The 21,085-nt window shown below is 57.0% G+C and overlaps 1 protein-coding gene across 6 annotated transcripts in view; it reads right to left on the reverse strand.

The window, feature by feature from the left end:
- Positions 1-11,998: 11,998 nt before the first annotated feature.
- PHC2 (polyhomeotic homolog 2) overlaps positions 11,999-21,085 on the reverse strand; it is a 154,182-nt gene continuing 145,095 nt past the window's right edge. For all 6 annotated transcript variants that reach the window (XM_030537305.1, XM_030537306.1, XM_030537308.1 and 3 more), the window contains 6 exons: positions 19,690-19,892; positions 17,340-17,469; positions 15,821-15,935; positions 15,324-15,465; positions 14,423-14,714; positions 11,999-13,401 (listed from right to left, as the gene is read on the reverse strand). In XM_030537305.1, the coding sequence (XP_030393165.1) occupies positions 13,247-13,401; positions 14,423-14,714; positions 15,324-15,465; positions 15,821-15,935; positions 17,340-17,469; positions 19,690-19,892 (1,037 nt within the window). In that variant the 3' untranslated portion in view covers positions 11,999-13,246. The remainder of the gene's footprint in view (positions 13,402-14,422; positions 14,715-15,323; positions 15,466-15,820; positions 15,936-17,339; positions 17,470-19,689; positions 19,893-21,085) is intronic.

Genomic DNA, 21,085 nt, shown 5'->3' on the forward strand with positions numbered 1-21,085 from the left:
CTGCATTGCTCTAACTACGTCGCAAAAAGCTCTATGCTGCTCAGGGAGGTGGTTTTTTGATGTTCTAGCAGGGGAGTTACATCGGTGGGAACAGCACGTCCGGGTGTACACCTCCATTGATAACTTTTGTCGACAAAGCCTTGTTGTGTAGACAAGGCCTTAGATGCAACAAATCCTGCATCTTGGCAGGGGCTTAGGCTAGGTGACCCTTGTGGTCCCTGCTAATCCTCTGGTTCTATTTATATTGGCAGCCCCAAGACATCTACCTTGCCTTGCAATGTGTGCGCCAGAATAGCACACTCTCTTTGCCTTAAGGATCAGAGGAGTAGCCATGTTAAGTCTGGATCTGTAAAAAGCAACAAAGAGTCCTGTGGCTCCTTGTAGACTAACAGAAGCACTGGAGCATGAGCTTTCATGGGTGAATACCCACTTCGTCAGACGCATGTGGTGGAAATTTCCAGAGGCAGGTATAAGTATGCAGGCAAGAATCAGTCTAGAAATAACGAGGTTAATTCAATCAGGGAGGATGAGGCCCTGTTCTAGCAGTTGAGGTGTGAACACCAAGGGAGGAGAAACTGGTTTTGTAGTTGGCAAGCCATTCACAGTCTTTGTTTAATCCTGAGCGGATGGTGTCAAATTTGCAGATGAACTGAAGCTCGGCAGTTTCTCTTTGAAGTCTGGTCCTGAAGTTTTTTTGCTGCAGGATGGCCCCCTTTACATCTGCTATTGTGTGTCCAGGAAGACTGAAGTGTTCTCCTACAGGTTTTTGTATATTGCCATTCCTAATGTCTGACTTGTATCCATTTATCCTTTTGCATAGTGACACCATCTCAGGACCTAACCAGATCAGCCACAACATCACCGGTTCATTCACCTGCACCTCCACCAATGTAATATATACCATCATATGCCAGCAATGCCCCTCTGCTATGTACGTCGGCCAAACTGGACAGTCCCTATGTAAATAAAGCAAGCAAAGGGAGCTTTTCTATCTAAGCAGGAAGGAGCTCTCCTGAGATACATAGACACAAATGTTCACGGTGAGCCTTCCGGCCCCAGTGAGGATGTGAGTGGTGAGGACATGCCTGATCTTCCAGTTAGTCAGAGTGCAGGTAACCTGGCAGCTACTGCAGCATCCATATCTCCATCTCAAATGGATGTAACCATGCACATTCCTGAAGAAAAGTGTAGATCAGAGAAGAATGCCATGGAGGCACAAGAAACAGCTGCTGCTGAGTTTAGTTCCTTAAGTCTAGATGATCCAGGACTGTGGACCCACTTGAGCAGTAGCCTGAGGGACTTCCTTGTACTGCCTGGGCCACAGCAAGTGAAAAACATCATGTTCCCCAAAGACAATGAAAATAGACGTTTCCATCCAACACATTACTGGTGTGAAATCCCCAAGGGTGACAAAGTGGAGAGGCCATGGCTTACGTACTCAAAACCCAGAATGCTACATGCTATCTTTGTTGCAAACTCTTCCAGTCTAATGTTCCAGCCATGTTGGGTTCTACAGGAACAAAGGACTGGAAACATCGGGCTAGAAATCTGGCATGCCATGAGAAGGCAGCAACTCACCAGAGAGCATTCTATAGATGGAAAGAGCTTGAGATGAGACTAAGGTTAAAGGCCACCATAGATGATCAGCATCAAGAGAAGATTGCATCAGAGTCTCTTTACTGGCACAATGTTCTGAAAAGGCTCATTGCCATTGTGAGAATGCTTGCTACCCAAAACCTAGCACTGCGTGGCAGTTCAGATCAGCTGTATGTGACAAACAATGGAAACGTTCTTAAAATTGTGGAGCTGATGGCTCAATTTGAGTCACCACTCAAGAAATGGACACACACCACTACCTTGGAAAAACAATTCAAAATGAGATCATACTGTTACTGGCAACAAAAGTCAAACAGAAGATTGTGGCAGATCTGAAGTCAGCAAGATATTACTCTGTTATTCTGGACTGTACACCTGACATCAGTCATACGGAGCAAATGACTTTAATGGTGCGTTTTGTAACAACAACAGAAGCTAGTGAAAATGTCCCTGCAATGGTGACTGTCAGAGAGCATTTTCTAGAATTTATTGACATTGATGATACAACAGGAGCTGGTATGACATATGTGCTTCTTAAAAAGCTGGAAGATACGGGAATTGCGATAGCTGACATGAGAGGTCAGGGCTACGATAATGGTGCCAACATGAGAGGGAAGAACAGAGGAGTGCAGACAGGGATCCGAGAGTTAAACCCTCAAGCTTTTTTGGTCCCATGCAGTTCTCATTCATTGAACTTGGTGGTCAGTGATGCAGCATCAGCTTCTAGGGAGGCTGCTGAATTTTTTAATGTCATTCAAAGCATCTCTGTATTTTTCTCTGCATCAACTCATCAATGGCAAATTTTGAAGCAACATCTAGGAACATCCTCTCTGACACTGAAACCACCGAGTGCCACACGCTGGGAAAGTCGAGTGGAGGCGATAAAGCCTATCAAACACCAAATTGGGAAGAGAGATGATGCCATAGTTGCCATTATGGAGGATAATGCTATGACAGGAACGGTTCATGGGAGAACAGTGGCAGAGAGAAATGGAATCGCCAGAAACATACAGAACTTCAAATTTCTGTGTGGCTTAGTGTTGTGGCACGACAGACTGTTTAAAATAAATGTTGTAAGCAAGAGACCCCAAGGTGTTGACCTTGATATATCTGGAGCGATGGAACAACTGGACAAAGCAAAGTCATACCTACAGTCTTACCGGTCAGATGAGGGATTGAAGAGTGCACAGACGTTGGCAGAGGAACTTCACACTGAAGCTATTTTCCCACCCATTCAAGAATACAAGAGTCACCGAAGAAGACGACATTTTGATGACGAGGCATGGGATAATCCCATAAGAGACCGCAAACAACAATTCAAAGTTGAATTCTTTAACCAGGTGCTAGAGTGTGCAATAGTCAGTTGAAGAATGTTCATGCAGCTCAAGGAACACAGCAGTATATTTGGGATGTTGTAGGATATTCCAAAACTCCTCACTATACCTGAAGAAGACCTACACCAGCAATGCAGGGCACCAGAGACAGTGCTGACATGCGCGATATTGATGCAAGTGACCTAGGTGAAGAACTGAAAGCCCTTTCAAGATACATTTCAGCAGGATCAACTCCAAAGGCTGTTCTGGAATATATGTGCACGAATAAGATGATCACCCTCTTTCCAAATGCTTTTGTTGCTCTGCGCATACTTCTAACACTTCCTGTAACAGCTGCCAGTGGAGAACGCTGCTTCTCCAAGCTGAAGTTAATAAAAACACATCTACGCTCCACAATGACATAGGAGAGGCTGTAAAAACAGCAGAGTCCTGTGGCACCTTATAGACTAACAGGAGATGCTGGTCAGCCTTGCAACCATCTCAATAGAGCAGAGGTGGGCAAAATAGGGCCCACGGCAACATTCGGCCCTCAGGACCATCCTGCCCAGCCCCCGAGCTCCTGGCCCAGGAGGCTTGCCCCCGGCCCTTCCCATGCTGTTCCCCCCATCCCCACAGCCTCAGCTCGCCCCAGTGCAATGCTCTGGGCGGTGGGGCTGCGAGCTCCTCGGGCAGTGCAGCTGCAGGGCCAGCCTGACCCGGTCTCTGTGCTGCGTAGCGGCGGTGGCGTGGCCTGGCTCCAGCCGGTCAGTGTGACTGTAGCGCCGCCAGCCACCGGGGCTCCAGGCAGCGCTGGGCCACGACCCCCCCTAACCGGCCCGCCATACAATTTACAAAACCCGATGCGGCCCTCAGGCCAAAAAGCTTGCCCACTCCTGCAACAGAGCATGAGCTGGCCCAGACTGTGGACCTTCAGGAAGCAGTTCAGATCTTTGCAACCAAGAAGGAAGGAAAAGCACCGCTTTGATTATTCAAACAGATCAAAATGCTGGTGTTTACTGTGCAGACAAGAAAAGTTACATTTGCTGTTCAGGCATTTGAAAGTTAAGTGTTACTTAAAATTTTTGAACAAGGCATTTGAAGTTGTTAGTTCTCCTTTACTAGGGTAGGTAGCAGAGCAGTGGCATGAGAGGAGTAAATTACAGAACTGAGACCTTTCAAAGTTTTGGCCCAAGTGAGGGGGAATGGGGGCATCGTTTGAGCTCCCCGCCTCGGGTGCCAAAATGTTGTGGGCCGGCCCTGGGTGAAGGGCAGCTCTCAGCTCACATCTGCCTCACATGGGGGTGCCCTAATAATGGATTAAATCCCCCTATTTAGTGGTATTGTGATACAGCGCCTAATGCTGACTGACAGGGGTGTGTGCTCTGGCAGTCCAGGGTGATCTCCTGCCCAAGGTCAGTGATTGCTGGCTGCCAGAGGTGCTGCCCAGAACATGCCAGGTTCAGTGGTGGCCTCACAGCCCGGCTCTCCATAACAGGCACAGGTACCAGGACCATTGCTGGAGGGCCTGGGGCTGTTGCTCCCTGGCATTATCCCTTTGCTTTGCTGCAGTACTGGCCAGGGCCCCCAAGTGCTCCCTCTCCTCCAGTAGGTCTGGAGGCCACTCAAAGATCGTGGTGCTCTGGGCTGCTGCATGGGACCGCACAGATGCAGGATGTGACTCCAGGTGTGTGAACTCACCAGCAGGTGGCATGGCAAAGGGGTGTCGCTGGCTTGTGCCAGCAGGCTCATAACTAGGGTGGAGTGAGTGTGGCAGCTGCCCAGGGTGCAGAGCCACCAGGGGTGAAAAAAATGGGGTGGCCTGCAGCATTGGGCCCAGCAATATCAGCCCTCCCCTGGCAGGACCAGGACGACATGGTGGTAATTCAATAGCTGGATAATCCATGACTTGTAGGGTATAGCCCGAAGAAATTGTGTTGAGCACCCAACAGTCCAAGGTCAGCTGAGACCAGGCCGACTGGAAGGGGCCTAGACGGTCGAGGAAAACACAGAGGGTGGATCCTGGGCAGTGGCTGTGGCGTCATCCTCAGCTGCATCCTCAAAATGCCCATTTCTGACTGCCCTGGTCTCTAGAGGGGCCAGGCTGGGCAGCAGAGCGGGATGACAATGGATACCGTCACTTTTCTTTCTCTTTCTTTCTGTAGGAGCTGGACTGGGGGGTACCCCACGACATTGACGGAGGTGGAGAAGGCGGCAGCTGAAATTGCTTTTTAGCCTGTTGAGGGGTGTGCAGGCCCAAGGACTGGAAGGTGACACGGGAGTCTTTAAGGCCATGGAGCTGTGCGTCGACTAGCTCTGAGAAGAGCCCTGCTCCCTCAAACGGAAGGTCCTGAAGGGAGTCTGCATCTCCTGGGACAGCCTGGAGAACTGTAACCAGAAGCTGCGCCTCATAACCACCGCAGAGGCAACCACACTGACCTGTGAGTCAGTAGCATTCCAGGCCATCTGGAGGGCGCCTCTCGCCACCACTTTGCCCTCATCTACCAAGATGGGGAACTCCTGGGCTCAGTCCTGTGGAAGGCCCTCCTTGAACTTGCTGATGGAGTTCCACAGTTTGATGTTGTACCTGCCTAGTGGGGCCTGATGGTGAGATGCCTGGAATTGCAGGCCAGCTGTTAAATAAATTTTCCAGCCAAACAAGTCCAAATAAAGTCTTGGTGTCTTTATTTTTGGGTATGCCACTGGCGTGGCCCTGCCTGGCCCTTTCATTGATGGCAGACACTGCCAGGGACCCTGCAGGAATGTGGATGTACCGCTATTCAAATCCCTTTCCTGGGTCATATTTCTTTTCTGCTTTCTTGGTAGGCAGAATGGAAGAGGGAGTCCTGCCACATAGACTTGGCAATTTTCAGGACCTTCGGGTGAATGGGCAATGCAACCAGGGCCGGGATGGAGGAGGGGATGATGCTGAAGAGGTCGTTGGACTCCTCCACTAGCTCCTTGACCTCCAAGTTCAGGTTGGCAGCCACCCTTCTGAGCAGGGCCTGGTGCTCCTTGAAATCATCAGGGGGCTGCTCGCTTGCGAGGGGCAGGGCTGTCCCTACCCATACACAAAGTACGCAGCTGCACAGGGCACCAGGAAATTTCGGGCACCGGTGCCCTGTGCAGCTACATGCTTCTTCAGCCCCTGCCCCACCTCTTCCCCATGGCCTCTGCTCCTGCTCCGCCCAAGCCCCACCTCTTCCTGCCCCCTGCTCCACCCCACCCCTGCCCCAGTCCTCTGAGCTCTGCAGCAGGGCCAGGTCTGCCCTCACTGGCTGCAGGAAGTGCAGCAACCCAGCCCCAGCTGAGCCGCCGTGAGTGCTGGGGGGTGGTTCCCCCCTCCACTCCAAGCCAGCCCCCCCCCATGGAGGCCTGGGGCCAGCCCCCACCCCCCTGCCCCTGCAGAGGCCTTCCGGGCTGCGTAGGGCCCCAAATAGCCAGGACTGACCCTGGCAAGGGGCTTGCCACCGCCGCATCCAGAGATGACGAAGATGACTGCACCGCAGTGCGAGGGGCGGCTTCCCTTTGCCTGTCTGGGCTGGAGGCAGTTCGTCCGATGTGGCCTGAGAAGAATGGTGGGAATGTGGGACCTGCACCCCATGGCTCCCGTATTGATACTGGGTGGGCCACTGCCCCTGCTGCTGCGCCGATGCCACGCCGGTCTCGCGGCTGTCGGTGATTCGCCTCTCCTAGGTCAGGGGCTGAATTCTCCCTCCAAGTCGGGCCACTGCCCATCCGGCGACCAGGGCGGTGCCGTAGATGCCTGAGTCTGTCGGCTGCAGGGCTGCCCAGAGGATTCAGGGGGTCTGGGGCAAAGCGGGGGAGCGGACATAAAGAAAGGCACCACCCGCTGCGGTGCTTGTACTCACCGCCTGGCGCTCCGATTCCGCGGCGGGTCCCTCACTCGCTCCGCGTCTGCGGCGGGTCCCTCACTCGCTCCGATTCCGCGGCGGGTCCCTCACTCGCTCCAGGTCCGCGGCGGGTCCCTCACTCGCTCCGCGTCCGCGGCGGGTCCCTTACTCGCTCTGCGTCCGCGGCGGGTCCCTCACTCGCTCCGCGTCCGCGGCGGGTCCCTCACTCGCTCCGCGTCCGCGGCGGGTCCCTCACTCGCTCCGCGTCCGCGGCGGGTCCCTCACTCGCTCCAGGTCCGCGGCGGGTCCCTCACTCGCTCCAGGTCCGCGGCGGGTCCCTCACTCGCTCCAGGTCCGCGGCGGGTCCCTCACGCGCTCCGATTCCGCGGCGGGTCCCTCACTCGCTCCGCGTCCGCGGCGGGTCCCTTACTCGCTCTGCGTCCGCGGCGGGTCCCTCACTCTCTCCGCGTCCGCGGCGGGTCCCTCACTCGCTCCGGGTCTGCGGCAGGTCCCTCACTCGCTCCGCATCTGCGGCGGGTCCCTCACTCACTCCAAGTCCGTGGCGGGTCCCTCACTCTCTCCGCGTCCGCGGCGGGTCCCTCACTCTCTCCGCGTCCGCGGCGGGTCCCTCACTCGCTCCGGGTCTGCGGCAGGTCCCTCACTCGCTCCGCATCTGTGGCGGGTCCCTCACTCGCTCCGATTCCGCGGCAGGTCCCTCACTCGCTCCGCGTCTGCGGCGGGTCCCTCACGCGCTCCGATTCTGTGGCGGGTCCCTCGCTCTGTGTCGGGTCCCTCACTCGCTCCATGTCTGCGGCGGGTCCCTCACTCGCTCCGCGTCGGGTCCCTCACTCGCTCCGCGTCCGCGTCGGGTCCCTCACTCGCTCCGCGTCGGGTCCTTCACTCGCTCCGAGTCAGCAGTGGGTCCCTCACTCACTCCGAGTCCGTGGCGGGTCCCTCACTCGCTCCGTGTCCGCGGCGGGTCCCTCACTCGCTCCGCGTCCGCGGCGGGTCCCTCACTCGCTCCGATTCCGCGGCGGGTCCCTCACTCGCTCCAGGTCCGCGGCGGGTCCCTCACTCGCTCCGCGTCCGTGGCGGGTCCCTCACTCGCTCCAGGTCCGCGGCGGGTCCTTCACTCGCTCCGCGTCTGCGGCGGGTCCTTCACTCGCTCCGAGTCAGCAGTGGGTACCTCACTCACTCCGAGTCTGCAGCAGGTCCCTCACTCGCTCTGAGACTGCGGCAGATCCCTCACTCTCTCCAAGACTGCGGCGGGTCCTTCACTCGCTCCAAGTCTGTGGCGGGTCCTTCATTCGCTCCGAGTCTTCAGCAGCACTGAAGGACCAGCCGCTGAAGTGCCACCAAAGACCCAGACTGCCACTGGGTGAGTAGCCGGGAAGGGATTCAGAGCCAAGGGCTTGCGGGGCCCCTGTGGGGCCTGGGGCAAATTTCCCCACTTGCCCCCCACCCCAGGCGGCCCTGGTCAGCTCACCCTTGTCGGCAACTGGTAAGGAAAGGGCGAGGCATAGTTGTTACAAGGAGGGAGAAAATTTGTTTTTCTTAACGGCTGAGGATTGGACAAGAAGCAATGGGCTTAACTTGCAGCAAGGTCGGTTTAGGCTGGACATTAGGAAAAACTTCCTACCTGTCAGGGTGGTTACGCACTGGAATAAATTGCCTAGGGAGGTTGTGGAATCTCCATCATTGGCGATTTTTAAGCAGAGGTTAGACAAACGCCTGTCAGAGGTGGTCTAGATAATACTTAATCCTGCCATGAGTGCAGGGGACTGGACTAAAGACCTCTCGAGGTCCCTGCCAGTTCTGTTTCTATGACTCTATGAATGAGCTTGATAAGTTTGTGGTGTGTAGTCGATCTGTGATTGTTAGCAGCAAATATCCCCAATGCCCAGTGATGGGACACTAGGTGGGTAGGGCTCTGAGTTACTACAGAGAATTCTTTCCCAGGTGTCTGGCTGCTGGATCTTGCCCACAAGCTCAGGGTCTAACTAATCACCATATTTGGGATTGGGAAGGAATTTCCCCTGGGTCAGATTGGCAGAGACCTTGGAGTTTTTTTCACCTTCTTCTGCAGCATAGGGCATAAGGTCACTTGAAAATTTAAACTACTGTAAATGGTGGATTCTCTGTAACTTGAAGTCTTTAAACCACAATTTGAGGATGTCAGTAACTCAGCCAGAGCTTAGGGATCTGTTACAGGAGTTGGTGGGTGGGGTTCTGTGGCCTGCAACATACAGGGGGGCAGACTAGATGATCATGATGGTCTCTTCTGGCCTTCTAGTCTATGAGTCTAGCCAACAAACTTGACTGTCCAGAGGACAAAGTCACCCTGTGGGACTGTGGGATCCTTTTCACACTCAGAGCATGAAATCGAGTGGGACTGCATCTACACTGCAAAACAACAGGGCTTGAACCCTGGGTCCCAGCTTGACTCAGGCTCAGCCCCTTCACCCCATTTGGTCCAATCCCTGGGTTAGTGCGATTTGCGTGTAGACAGAAGGGAGGGTTAGTCTGAGTTTGGACCCCAGGCTTCCACTGCAGTGTGGACAGACCCATAGCACCATTGCAGCACTGTTGTTTCCATGCACAGTCATTAGGTGCCAGCAGAGGCTGGAAATGCCAGAGGCAGCCCCAGGCTAAACCGGTAGCATGGTGGAGGGAGGGGAAAGTTTACTGGGCCAGTAGCCATGGGGATGAGCTCAGCGGCCCTTGCCAAGGATGCGCACCACCCCCACCCCACTGAAATCAAATGGGCTTTCCCAGGGGCAGCCCATTAACCCTTCATGCTCACAGATCCCCAGGCATCCCCCTCAAAGGGCCCCTCCCGCTTGTGCCCCCACCCAGCAGATTTAACCCTTTCCCCATTGCTCAGCACCCTGGTTATTGACATGCTCTCCTCTAGGTTGTCAGACTGAGGCTCCCTCGGGCACCCCACTATTGCAGGCACCAGGCCTGCCACCTCCCCACTCCAGATACGCTACCCTGGCACTGCCAGCAGGTGAGAGCAGCACCTCATGGAGACACGTTGACCACCCTCAGCCAGTAGCCCTGGGCCGTGAAATCAGAGGAGGGGAGAGGTGCCTCATCCAGACTAGCCCCAGGGAGGGCAGGAGCATTGCCCGCAGCCCAGGATCTTTAAGAGAGGGTCAGGCCACCTGGCTGGCTCCATGGTGGGGGGTTTCCTTTTCCCCTAGTTACTGGCAGTGCTACCACTATGACTAACCTCTGACGTGTTCTCACATCCCCACCTCCAGCATATGGCCTGGCTCCACTGCTGCTCGCCTGAGCCCCTTGGGTTGTCCCACACCCTCCAGCACCAGCCATGGCCACTCTCCAATGCCTACGCGCACCCCCTCTCCGTTGGTCAGCAGGCTGTAGGCTGACTCCATGAGCTGCATCAGACCCATTTCTAAAGCACCCACCATGAGTGGCCTGGCTCTCCCACATCTGCTGTGTCCTTCCCTGGGCTGTTTGCAAAGCCTCCCAGCAGGTGATCAGCGCATGAGGTTAACCTGCAACTTACCCCGGGCATGGAAACCTTGAGCAGCAGCAAAGCCTGCGTGGAACCCTGCAGTGTTCACAGAATCTCAGGGTTGGAAGGGACCTCAGGAGGTATCTAGTCCGACCCCCTGCTCAAAGCAGGACCAATTCGCAACTAAATCATCCCAGCCAGGGCTTTGTCAAGCCTGACCTTAAAAACCTCTAAGGAAGGAGATTTTACCACCTCCCTAGGGAACCCATTCCAGTGCTTCACCACTGAGTGTGAAAAAGTTTTTCCTAATATCCAACCTAAACCTCCCTCACCCCACACCCCCCCAAGCACTATTCATAGCCAAGAAACTTCCAGATGGCAATTTAACCTACTCCTAAACACCAGCTGAGGGCTGGCTAAGCTGCTAGACTCTATATTCTAATGAGGTGCTAAGCCCCCCCCCCCACCTCACTACCCCACCAGCACTCCTGCATTGATCCTTGCAAGGGGATATGGGGGGAGGATACTGAGCCAGGGTTGCAGGGGCTGTGGACACACTGGCTAGCAGAGCAGGGCCTGAGCCACTGCACAAATGGTGCCACGTGCACCTTGCAAGACCGGATTCTACATCTGCTCCCACTGATGCTAACAGGAGCATCCAGCATATGGAGCCTCAGCAGAGGGCTGCTGCCAGGAGACACTGGCCACTGCTGCCCCTGCATCTCCCCCTTAGCTTCCAGGTGGCGGGAGCATGCTCAGCTCCTTAGCACTGCAGCCTGGAGCACGGCAGGGCATAGAGCACACACTCCTTGCTGCCCCCCAGCAGCCAGAATCCAAAGTGCTGCCAACACCAAGACGAGTGCCACACTGAGGGAGCCGGGCTCTAGCCTGAGGTGGAAGAGATCTGGGGTCAAGGCCCTGCCTGGGGAAGACACTCAGGCACATATCTGCAGAAGTGAGATCTTCCATAGAGCTCAACAGGAGTTAGGTGGCCACATATCTTTGGGGACCTGGGCGTTTCATGCCTCAGTTTCCCCCACAGGGATAACAGCTCCGCCCTACATGAGGCTAAATTCATTGAAGACTGGGAGGGGCTCAGCTACCAGGCTGTGACTAGCGATCCAAACAGAGCTGGGGGCAGTTCGACCGTCTTGCCAAGAAACAGGCATTTTTCAGAAACCAGTTGGTTTCCCAAGTTTTCCAGGACTCTCGAGGGAGGCTGCTCCTGTGTGGGGCCTCTCCAAGGGGTTTGGCATTTTTTCATTTGTTGGTTTCCAAGTCTCTGCCCCCTTCCCTGGCCCAGCTGGTGAGGGCAGAGGGCAGCCACACTTCTGGCTTGAAAGTTTCAGCTTTGAAAAATATTTTCAAAAGTGAAAAGAAGAATTCTGGCCCCCAGGCCCTGCTCAGCATCAACCCACCAGATCCACAGCTCTCACCCTGCCCCTTCTGCACAGATTTCACAAGCTCCAGCCACCCCGGGGCAGACACTGCCTCCTCTCCCCCCTTTTACCCCTTCATTCAACCCCCTCCCCCCCATTTCCAGCTCTTGGCACTGGGGAGACTGGGTAAACCTGAGCAAATGCCGCATTGCCAGCGCCTGCAGTGTCAAACCAGCCCCCAGCTAGCGTGTCTCCACCCAGGGCAGGGCAGCAATGAAATGTTCCCCCCAGCCAAGCCCCCGCTCGTGTTAGTAACCAGCAGAAGGGTGGCTGGTGCCCAGCATGCTCCTAGGCCCAGAAAAGCCCGAATGGAGGTTTGTGGAGTTTTTTGTAACGTTTATTAAAAACAACAAGGGAAAAAAAGGGTTTTAAAAAGACCTTCCCAGCCCAGCCCCACACCAGCTTCCCTCAGTCTAGAGCCAGGAGCAGCTCCCTATCCACTGGGGGATGCTTACAGCTGGCAGCGCTGCAGTACGGAGGCGAGGATGGAGCTGCATCTCCTCAGCTCAAAAGAGGAATGATTCTCAGTGGGGCTTGGAGCCCCCCACCCCGGTGCATACAGGCAGCTTGGGCCATATTATGGCAGCCTGAGGACACTAGGGGAAGCCCAAGGGAGGCCTGTGCAGATTACCCCCAAATCAGCATAGGGGACTGCTCTGCTGGCATTAGCCAGCTACACTGGCCCCAGGAGCCTGGAGGGACAGCCCCCACCCACTCCACAGCACAGGGATGGATGCTCTTGGGCCACTGGGGCCAGCAGTGCCCGTGCCCAAGGAACACAGCAGGCCCTGCTGAAATGCAGCCCCCTGCCAAAGGGCACCTCCCCCTCCGCAGGCAGCCAGGAGCCTGTTCCCCACTGTACCGTCCCAGGAGCAGGGACCCCACTGCTCAGGAGCCAACCCCAGGGGCACCCACTGGCTTCCACATTAACAGTCCGAGCCACAGGATGCACTGGAACCCCCACAGGCTGGGAGCATACAGGGGGGCCCAGAACCTGGTTGCTTGCTGGGTGTGCGGGCAGTGCCTGGCACAACCACACACAACTTTAAGGCAACCATCCTGTTTGGCATTCAGTGGGGGGTTGGGTCCAGCACATGGCAAGTCTGCAGTTCTTGGGGAGAGGGGGGCTCCTGTGGGTCTCACATTTGGGCAAGTAGCAGGGAATCAGACCAGCCCTGCCTACTGCCAGCCAGCACCTGGCCATGGGGGCCACTGGCCCCTGCCCAGCCCCAGCCCACCCTGCAGCCATGATCCCTTCTCCCCTGTGCGCCGCACGGCAGGCTGGGACTGCAGGAGGGGAAGCTAATACTACAAAATATGTACAGCCCCACAAGACCTAGCCTCTGCCCCAGCCAGGAGGTGGGAAGACAGGTATCCAGACCCCAGCTGGGGCATTCAGGGGCCGTTTGTGCTCCAGGCCACAGGGAGCTCATGGGCCCAGTGTCATCCCCCCAGCTCCTAGCGACAGCTACAGCCTGTTGCCCAAGGGCTTGTGTAGGCAAGTGCCTCTGCCCTGCGTGGGAGTGTCCAGGTGGGCTGCCTGTGCCACGCCTGTGGGCACCTCTAGGAGTCCTTGAGCATGCTAATGCGGGCATAGATCTTCAGCGCTGGGCCCAGCTTGATGTTCATGGCACTCATGAGGTGATCCTCCTTCAGCAGCAGCAGGGCCTGCCCATCGATCTCCTGGGCACGGAACTCCTCCGCGATCTCCTGGCACCCTGCAGGAAGCCAGGGAGGTCATCAGCATGGGCGCCAGCTCTGCCCTCTCCAGGGAGCTGTCACCAGCTCCCTACACCAAGCAGATCTGGGAGCCTGAGCCAGTGTGGGGGAACAGGACTGGCAGGGGTGCTGTCCCCTCGCAGGCAGCCCCAGTTGGCAGGAGAACAGAACAGCTACTGACCGTGTTACCCAGGCACCACGGCCATACCTAGCTCAGGTCACCTTGCAGCTATAATTGCAAACTGGACCAGGAACAAAACCACAATCTCTTGCTGTGAGCTGTTAAATAGCTCCTGTGTCCCACCCCACAGGTGGCTGCAGTGCTCCCGAGGCAGGAGCAGGGAGGGTGCTGCAACCCGATGACCTCGCTGGAACGGCAGTCAGCCCACGGCTCCAGGGTGCCTTGCTTCTGGTGGAGGGAAGTTGGCAAGACTCCTCCCTCCCAGGGAGGCCCAGACAAACCCTCTGCCTGCATTGCCCCAACCTGCCCCTGCTGTGTATCTCACAGAGATGTGATAGGTGGGGACAAAGGAGCGGGATGCTGACAGCAGAGGCCAGGAGAAGTCAAGGGGTACAGGAAAGCCCCTGGGGGAACCCCTGCAGGACAGACTGACAGCTCAGACAGAGTGGGGAGTGGCCTGTCCAAGGCCCCAGCGCTGGAGGCAGGCGCTCAGGGTCAGCAGAGGTGAGAAGGAGGACAGGGTGGTTGCTGAGGGTCCTCCTACCCTGGCCACCAGCTCTCTGATTTGAGGGCAGAGTGGTTTGCTCTAGTTGAAACCTACCTAGCTCACTAGCTTCTCCCTAGAAGTCAAAGTATGCTCTCTGCTCCTTGCCATGCTAACTCCAGCCCACCCCGCTGAATAGCACAGAACAGCTGCTGGGCTCCATCCCAGAGCTAGCTGCATGTCAGCAGTGGGCAAAGCAACCCCCCAGACATGCAGGCCTCAAAGATCCTGCAGGCTCTGGCTGGCCCAGGGCTCATGTGGCAGGGAGGGGAGCAAGGCCAGGAGGGTCTCTCACCTGGCAAGGAGCGAATGAATTCATAGACATCTTCCACATTCCATTTGGTGGGCTCGCTGGGCAGAAAGTGGTGCCCAATGCCCACCAGGTCCCGCATGTGCATGTCGGGCAGCTCCAGGTCACGCTCACCCTGCCGCCGGCGTGAGGTGGACGAACTGGCCGAGAGGGGAGACAGTGGCTCCTCATAGCTCGAGTTATCGGAGCAGCGACTGGAATCCTCCTGGCTGCGGCTGAGCTGGAGCGAGGCTGTGACAGAGAGCGGCACCGAGCCCGTGGAGAGGGACACTGGCGTCTGCAGGGGCAGTGGAGAGGTCAGCCTGTGGAAGGGTCAGACCCACCCCGTGCAACACACACCTCCCCAGTCTCTTCTGCTCTGCAGGCAACAGGGAGCCAGGACGCCTAGGTCCTACTGCTCCCCCTCTGGGAGGGCTGCAGTGTAATGCTCAGAACCAGGGCAGAACTCCTGGGTTCTATTGCTGATGCTGAACGGAGTGCAGTCTAGTGGTTAGAGGGCGGGGGACAGAGCCAAAAGTCCTGAGTTCTAGTCCCAGCTTCGACAGAATGAACTTTCTGCTAAGAGGTTCTTAGGTTCTGTTCCCCCCACACCCTGCCCCATGCCTTCTCAGCACATTACTGCCCCTCCCTTCCAGCTGGGCAATGGGGCTAACTGATGGTTACCATTATTGTAGCCCCATCTGCCCGAGAACCTCCACGCACCTGCCCTGCAGCAGCAACTACCCCTCTCAGGCCTGAGGTGAGCAGGGGGTGCCCACAGAGCCGCAGCTATTTGCCAAGGGCCAATGGGCAGCCCAGGTCATTAACTTCCAGGCTCATGCACTAGCTGCCTGCTGGGGGAGGGAAGGGGGTTGGGATCACCACCCCAGGGTAGACTGCAGCTCACCTGTTTCTTGGTGTCCTTGCTGAGGACAGGTAAGGCTCCCTTGCAGGTGCGGCGGCGCCCGTGCGTGGCCGCCCCTGGTTTCTGGAGCTTGCTGCGGTCAGGGTGGAAGAGCCCCACCCGCTTCGTGCACCCCACATTGTACCTACCAGGGGAGACAGGAGTGGGTCAGTGATGGGGTCTCAGGTCAGCCGCCTCACAACCCTGCCTCGCTCCCCACTGGCAGGATGGGTGCAGATGGCACCTGGGGGAACCCCACACCAGGCAGGTGCACCAGCCACAGCACGGCCCTGCTAGCACCCCAGCCCCTGGAGCCAGAGCTCCTAGCCCCCCATGGGACAGAGGATGCTGAGAGGGATGGGGTGGAACTCAGGGGCTTTGCCCCACGGTGGGATTGAGCAATGGTAGGGGACTTTGCCCAGCAGCAGAACTGTGAAAGCTGCTTGGTGGTGTCAGGTGCCCCTCGGTGGGGAGGTCAGGCGTTGCTCAGCAGTGGTCACCTCTTGGCACAGGCCATGGAGCAGAAGCGTTTGGACCTCTTGAACTTGTAGGCGAAGTCAACGCGGCCACAGAGCTCACATTTCAGCTTCGGGGGGTTCCCCTCCTCTTTGGATTCTGGGGACACAGCGGGACACAGGGACCAACAGACACACTCAGCTCTTAGTGACGGCTCGCACAAGCCTGGCATGCAGCGGGGCCTCAGCCACTGCCTGAACAGAGCAACCCTGCCCCTTGCCACAGCCACCCCCCAGCACAGCCACCATCTGCAGCCCCCTGGGCCACAGGCCAGCACTGGCCCCCAACAGTGCCTCTCCCAGCACAGCTAATCCCCCTGCCACACACAGGTCACACTCCCCTGCTTCCCCTGGCCACCCCTCCCCACCCCCAGCAGGCCACTCTCTGCAGTGCCTGGGCTGCTCAAGGTGAGGGGGTGACTGTCCCGGAAGGTTCCCTCTCCCTCAAAGGCCAGCCGAGGGGATAGAGCCGCCCTGCAGACGCTCTGGCTCTCAGGTTGCTGTGCTCTCCCGTGCCAGACAGGCCTGCCTCTGGGTGCCATGGGATCCTGCTTTAGTGGGCGGGCAAACGAGTTATTCCTGGAGCCACAGGCATGAGGCAGCAGCCCAGGGATCCTGAGATGTTCTTGCCTCTTAACCCAGCAGCCCTGAGGAGACTGAACAGCATTTGGGTGTTGGAAGCCTCTCAGCCTTTACGTGTCTGCCCCCAGCACTTTACCCCCATTAGCAAACGGTTGCTGCACAATCAGCCTGAATGACTCAGCCCCCTTTGTGTCCTGGCCCCCCAGCCCCCTCCGTGGGTCCAGCTGCCAGACACCAGGCTGTCTCTTGAACCTGGAAGCCAGGCCAGGGTCCCTGAAAGGCCCCAGGGGACAGGCCCTGGCCCCAGCCCATAAGCCTACAAGCTGGAGGTCAAGAGGAGAAACTCCCCAGCACAGCTACCTAGCAGCTGCCTGCTTATCTGCCCTCCCCCTTTTTGCACAGTCCTTGTTCTCCACCCTCAGTGCCCTTTTCTCATCCCAAGGTGTTTTGCAGCCTTCAATGGGCCCTCACCATCTCTGGGAGGGGAGTCAGGATCAATCACGCCCTCCCTCCCCATCTTATGGCTGGGGAAACTGAGGCACAAAAGGGGAAAGTGACTCATCATCACCTAGGAGGGTAGTGGCAGAGGCAGAAATAGAACTCTGGTCTCCTGATGCCCAGCTCTAACCACTAGCCCATGCTCCCACCGCCCTATTCCCTGCTGTCTCTTCCTCCCCCTTTTCCCAGTGGGAATAGTGCCGAGGGCTGCTCTGCCTGTGCTAGGGTGAAATGGTCATCCCATCGTGTCCCCTCTGGTGGGGACAGTGGAGAGGTTTGACCCTCAGCACCCACTGGGTTCCCAAGGGAGCAGACAGCCCACGACCTCGGTTCTTAAAATGTGAGAGCTGCTCCCTCCCCTGACTAGAGGCGTGGGAGGAGCAGCAGCAGGCAGCTCAGCTCTCTGGTGCTGGCCGGGGCCTACCTTGCAGATAGGGCTCCTCCATTTCAGAGTCAGTGGTGGTCGTATTGTCCTGCTGTGGGAGTTTCTCGGCCAAGAGGCCCTGGGCATACTTCTTCTTGAGATTCCCCACGAGCAGCGAAGAGCGCCCCACCTGGAGAGCCGGAGACACAAGGCGAGACAGGTTAGAGGGCTGCTCTGCCTGCAGCCTCGGGCCAGCTCTTGGCAGGCCTCCAAAAACCCTGCGGTGGGCAGAAAGGAGGGGGCTTCTCCCTAGGGAGTCTGGCCCAGAACTTGGATCCAGAATCACAGCCCTTTGTTGTGGGAGTTGGAGGAGAGCTCCCCCAGCTGGCAGCAGTGGTAGGTCTGTTAGCAGCTCTGTGACACAGCCACTGAAGGGCAACAGCAGTGACCCACCAAGCCAGGCTGCTCTGGTGGGCCAGATAGGGGGCAGGGGGCTGCAGAGCAAAGCAAGGCTCCTGCTTCACACTGCTCTGCTATGCTCCCTGCTGCACCAGTGGAGCTCCTGGCCTGGACAGAGCTGAGTTACTCAGGGGCACGCCCTTGTTCATTCTGACACAGCGCAAGCCTGCTCGAGTTTGGAGGTGGAGCTGGAAGTTCATGTGTCCAGGCACCCCACCATAGTGCTCTGCTCCGCTCCACTCCCCTCCCCGTGCCCAGTCTGAACTCCCAGCTTACCACTTGCAAGCATGAGGCCAGCTGGCAACCCAGCTCTGCCAGCTTGCAGCAAACTGGTATTAGAGGGTGCCCATGTCCAGAGGCTGAGACGATTTGCTCAGCCCCATGCGCTAGGGAAAGCCACCCCTCTCTGTGCCTCTAAGGTGCATTTCTCCTTCAGAGTGCAGCCATCTTTGCCTCATCCCTGTCTTCCCACGTCAGCACCCAGCTTGCATGCTCAGCGCAGCCTCCCTCCATCATGCAGTGGATGCACATAGGCCCCAATCCTGCATTACCCACCTGCTGCGAGCAGTCCCATCACGGTTATGCAGGATCGGAGCCTGAGTAAAAGGGCCCTGTGAACCGCACAAGCAGTGGTGAAATCTACCCTGGGGAGCAGAAGGCCTCGGCACCACCGATATCCCGCAGGTTTAGGAAGGGCACGAATCTCATGCTGGGCCTCCGCATGGGGATGAATTTCATCCACTGCAACTGGCAGAGTCTCACAGCTCAGTCACCTGTCTGCTTATTTTCCCCAGGGCGGGCTGTTTCATGCCCTGCCAGGTCACACGGGGAAGACGGTGTCGAGGGAGGTTTTGTTTTTGTTCTGAGGAAAGTTGATCTTTTTCTGTAGCTCTAAAGCAGCTCGACCATTTTCGTGCCAAGTGGAATATTCCCCCTTGGGCAGAGAGCAGGCTGAGATGAGACAGCTGGAATGGACCCCTTTAAGCACAGCAGCTGCTGCTCCTTCCTCAGGAGCGCTTTATGCCATGCACTGCTGGGCGTGGCACTGTCTGTACTGACCCAAATGCTTTGGCAAAGTGCGGAGGGGGAGCTCTATCCTCAGGCTGAAGCTCTGACTGGGCTGCAGGCCTCCTGCCCCCAGTTCCTGAGCACTTAACCTGTCTGGCTGCCGAGCAAAGCTAACACCACAATATTTATTTAAAGGTTCTTATAAATAAAGTTAACAATAAAACTGAAACTGATGTCCAGAAGTGTCCCTGCCCCTTTCAAAGGCAGTAATTCCTTTCCCACTTTTACCTTCGCGCAGGGTGAATCCAAGGGTTTCAAAGCACATTTGAAAACAGTGACACAAGTTCAAATCATAATCCTTGAGTTAGTGCTTTTCACCCCCACCTCCCACAGTGCTGCCCAAAGTCTCATGATCAGCAAGGGGAAACTGAGGCAGAGCAACTAAGGCCCCATTTTCCAGAAGTGGCCTTGGATTTGGGGGGCCTCAGGTCCCAGGTGCTCCAGTGGACACACCTAGGCCTGATTTCCTGAAGCACTGGGAACCCTCTGTGGGCGTGTACCATCCCAAACAAGGCTCAAAGTGTCTAAAACTGGGCACTCAAATTCAGAGGCTGCTTTCGAAAAGGAGCCTCACCCAGGATCACACCTGTCAGTGGCAGAGCTAGGAATGGAACTCATGAGTCCGAACTCCCAGTCCTGTGCTCTAACCATTAGACCACCTGGCCCAGAATAGCACCCCGCTGCAGAGGCAGGGTCTGCGTCTCTCACCGCATGGGTGAACACCCCTCTCGGGCTGAGCCATGGCACAGCAGTGACTGGAGGCCTATGCTCAGCTGGCTCCTGCTATCGTCAGGGAAACAGCGGGAGCGAAACCTGCGCATGCGCCAAAGCAAGAACACAAAAAGCGAACAGCGTAAAGAGGGGAAAAGAAGAAGGTGCGTACCGGGAACGGCTCTGCCCCCTCCTGGATCACAAACCCTTCGATAACATGCGTCAGGACTTGGGGTTTCACAATGGCCTGTGGTGGTTTATTCTCACCATTCTGGGGGGCAGCGCCAGCGACAGTAGAGGCAGAGTTTCCGTTCCCTGATGTCATGCCGGGGCTGCTGGGGTCGTTCTGCACATGAACACGGTCCTGTCCCGGCTCTGCAGGGGGGAAATGAGATTGAGCTGCAGGGGTGGGGCTTGCACAGACACACACAAATACACCCACAACTGGTGAGACAGAGCAATGTGTGCACGCTGCCACAGAGCAGAACGCAGCCAGCTGGAGCAGTGACAGCACACACAGAGTGCTACAAGCATGCGCACGCACAGCTAGGAGAGGCAGGGCAGGCCAGGCCTCCCATCCCCTTGCTCCCCCCAGGTGGGGTGGGCCTGTGGCAAGGCGGTTGATCTTAGCGGGATTAGCAGCCTGTGTGGGATCTGCCCCTGCACCGTTCAGTGGGGCAGCCATTACCATACAGCTGACTCCCTGGCTGTCCCCCCGGGAAGGATGAATGGCCCAGCGCAGCCAGTTACATGGCACTCCTTCCCCTCCCCCACCCACAGCCGGCGCACACAGGCTGGATTGTGTGGAGCTGAATGCTCTCCAAGAACCCCCATGGGCAGAGTCAATGGACAGAGCACACTCCCCTCCAGCTGTGACTCTCCCAGGCACAATGAACAGAGGGGAGCACGAGGAGGTCTGTTGGCAGCTGACTCCACTGTGCCCAGAGGATCTGGAATTAGAGGGGCCCAATCTCTATAGGAGACACACTAAAATAGACCAGATCCTGTGCACAGCACCCCCCAACTTTGTTACTCCTGGCACTTAAGCCAGGGTCGTCAAGCAATGAAGCATGGGGACCACATCCCCCATGGGACCATACTGACTGTTCTCCTCCGAGCTTCTAGGGGCATAGACAGACAAGAGATGTACCCACAGTGCCAGGCAGCAGGCTTCTCCAGCCCCATTGACTTTGCCAGCTGGGATGGGGGCTGAGAGGCTCTGGGTGCGCTGAGAGGCTCCTGCATACAATCTGGCGCCAAGGGGATCCCTGCCAAGTGGGGGGGGGAGGGATTCCCCCTCTGCTGCAGCCCCTGGATGCTGTCCTAGTGCCCTCTACTCCCCTGGCACAGGAGGGGCTCTAAGGGCAGTGCTGGGCCAGCAGCGCAGACAACACAGAGATCCTGGATTGATCCAGACTGCAAAGCTTTCCAGGGCTACTCTAGGTTAGGCTGAGGCCAGCCTGGACACTAAAGTGCAGAGAGAGGTATAAGAATCTGTGCAGAACAGGAAGGGCTGCCTGGCCATCAGCAGAGCCTCAGCCCTGGCTGCCCAACACAAGGACCAGCAA

Source organism: Gopherus evgoodei, chromosome 18 (assembly GCF_007399415.2).
Source record: "Gopherus evgoodei ecotype Sinaloan lineage chromosome 18, rGopEvg1_v1.p, whole genome shotgun sequence".
Lineage (NCBI taxonomy): Eukaryota > Metazoa > Chordata > Testudines > Testudinidae > Gopherus > Gopherus evgoodei.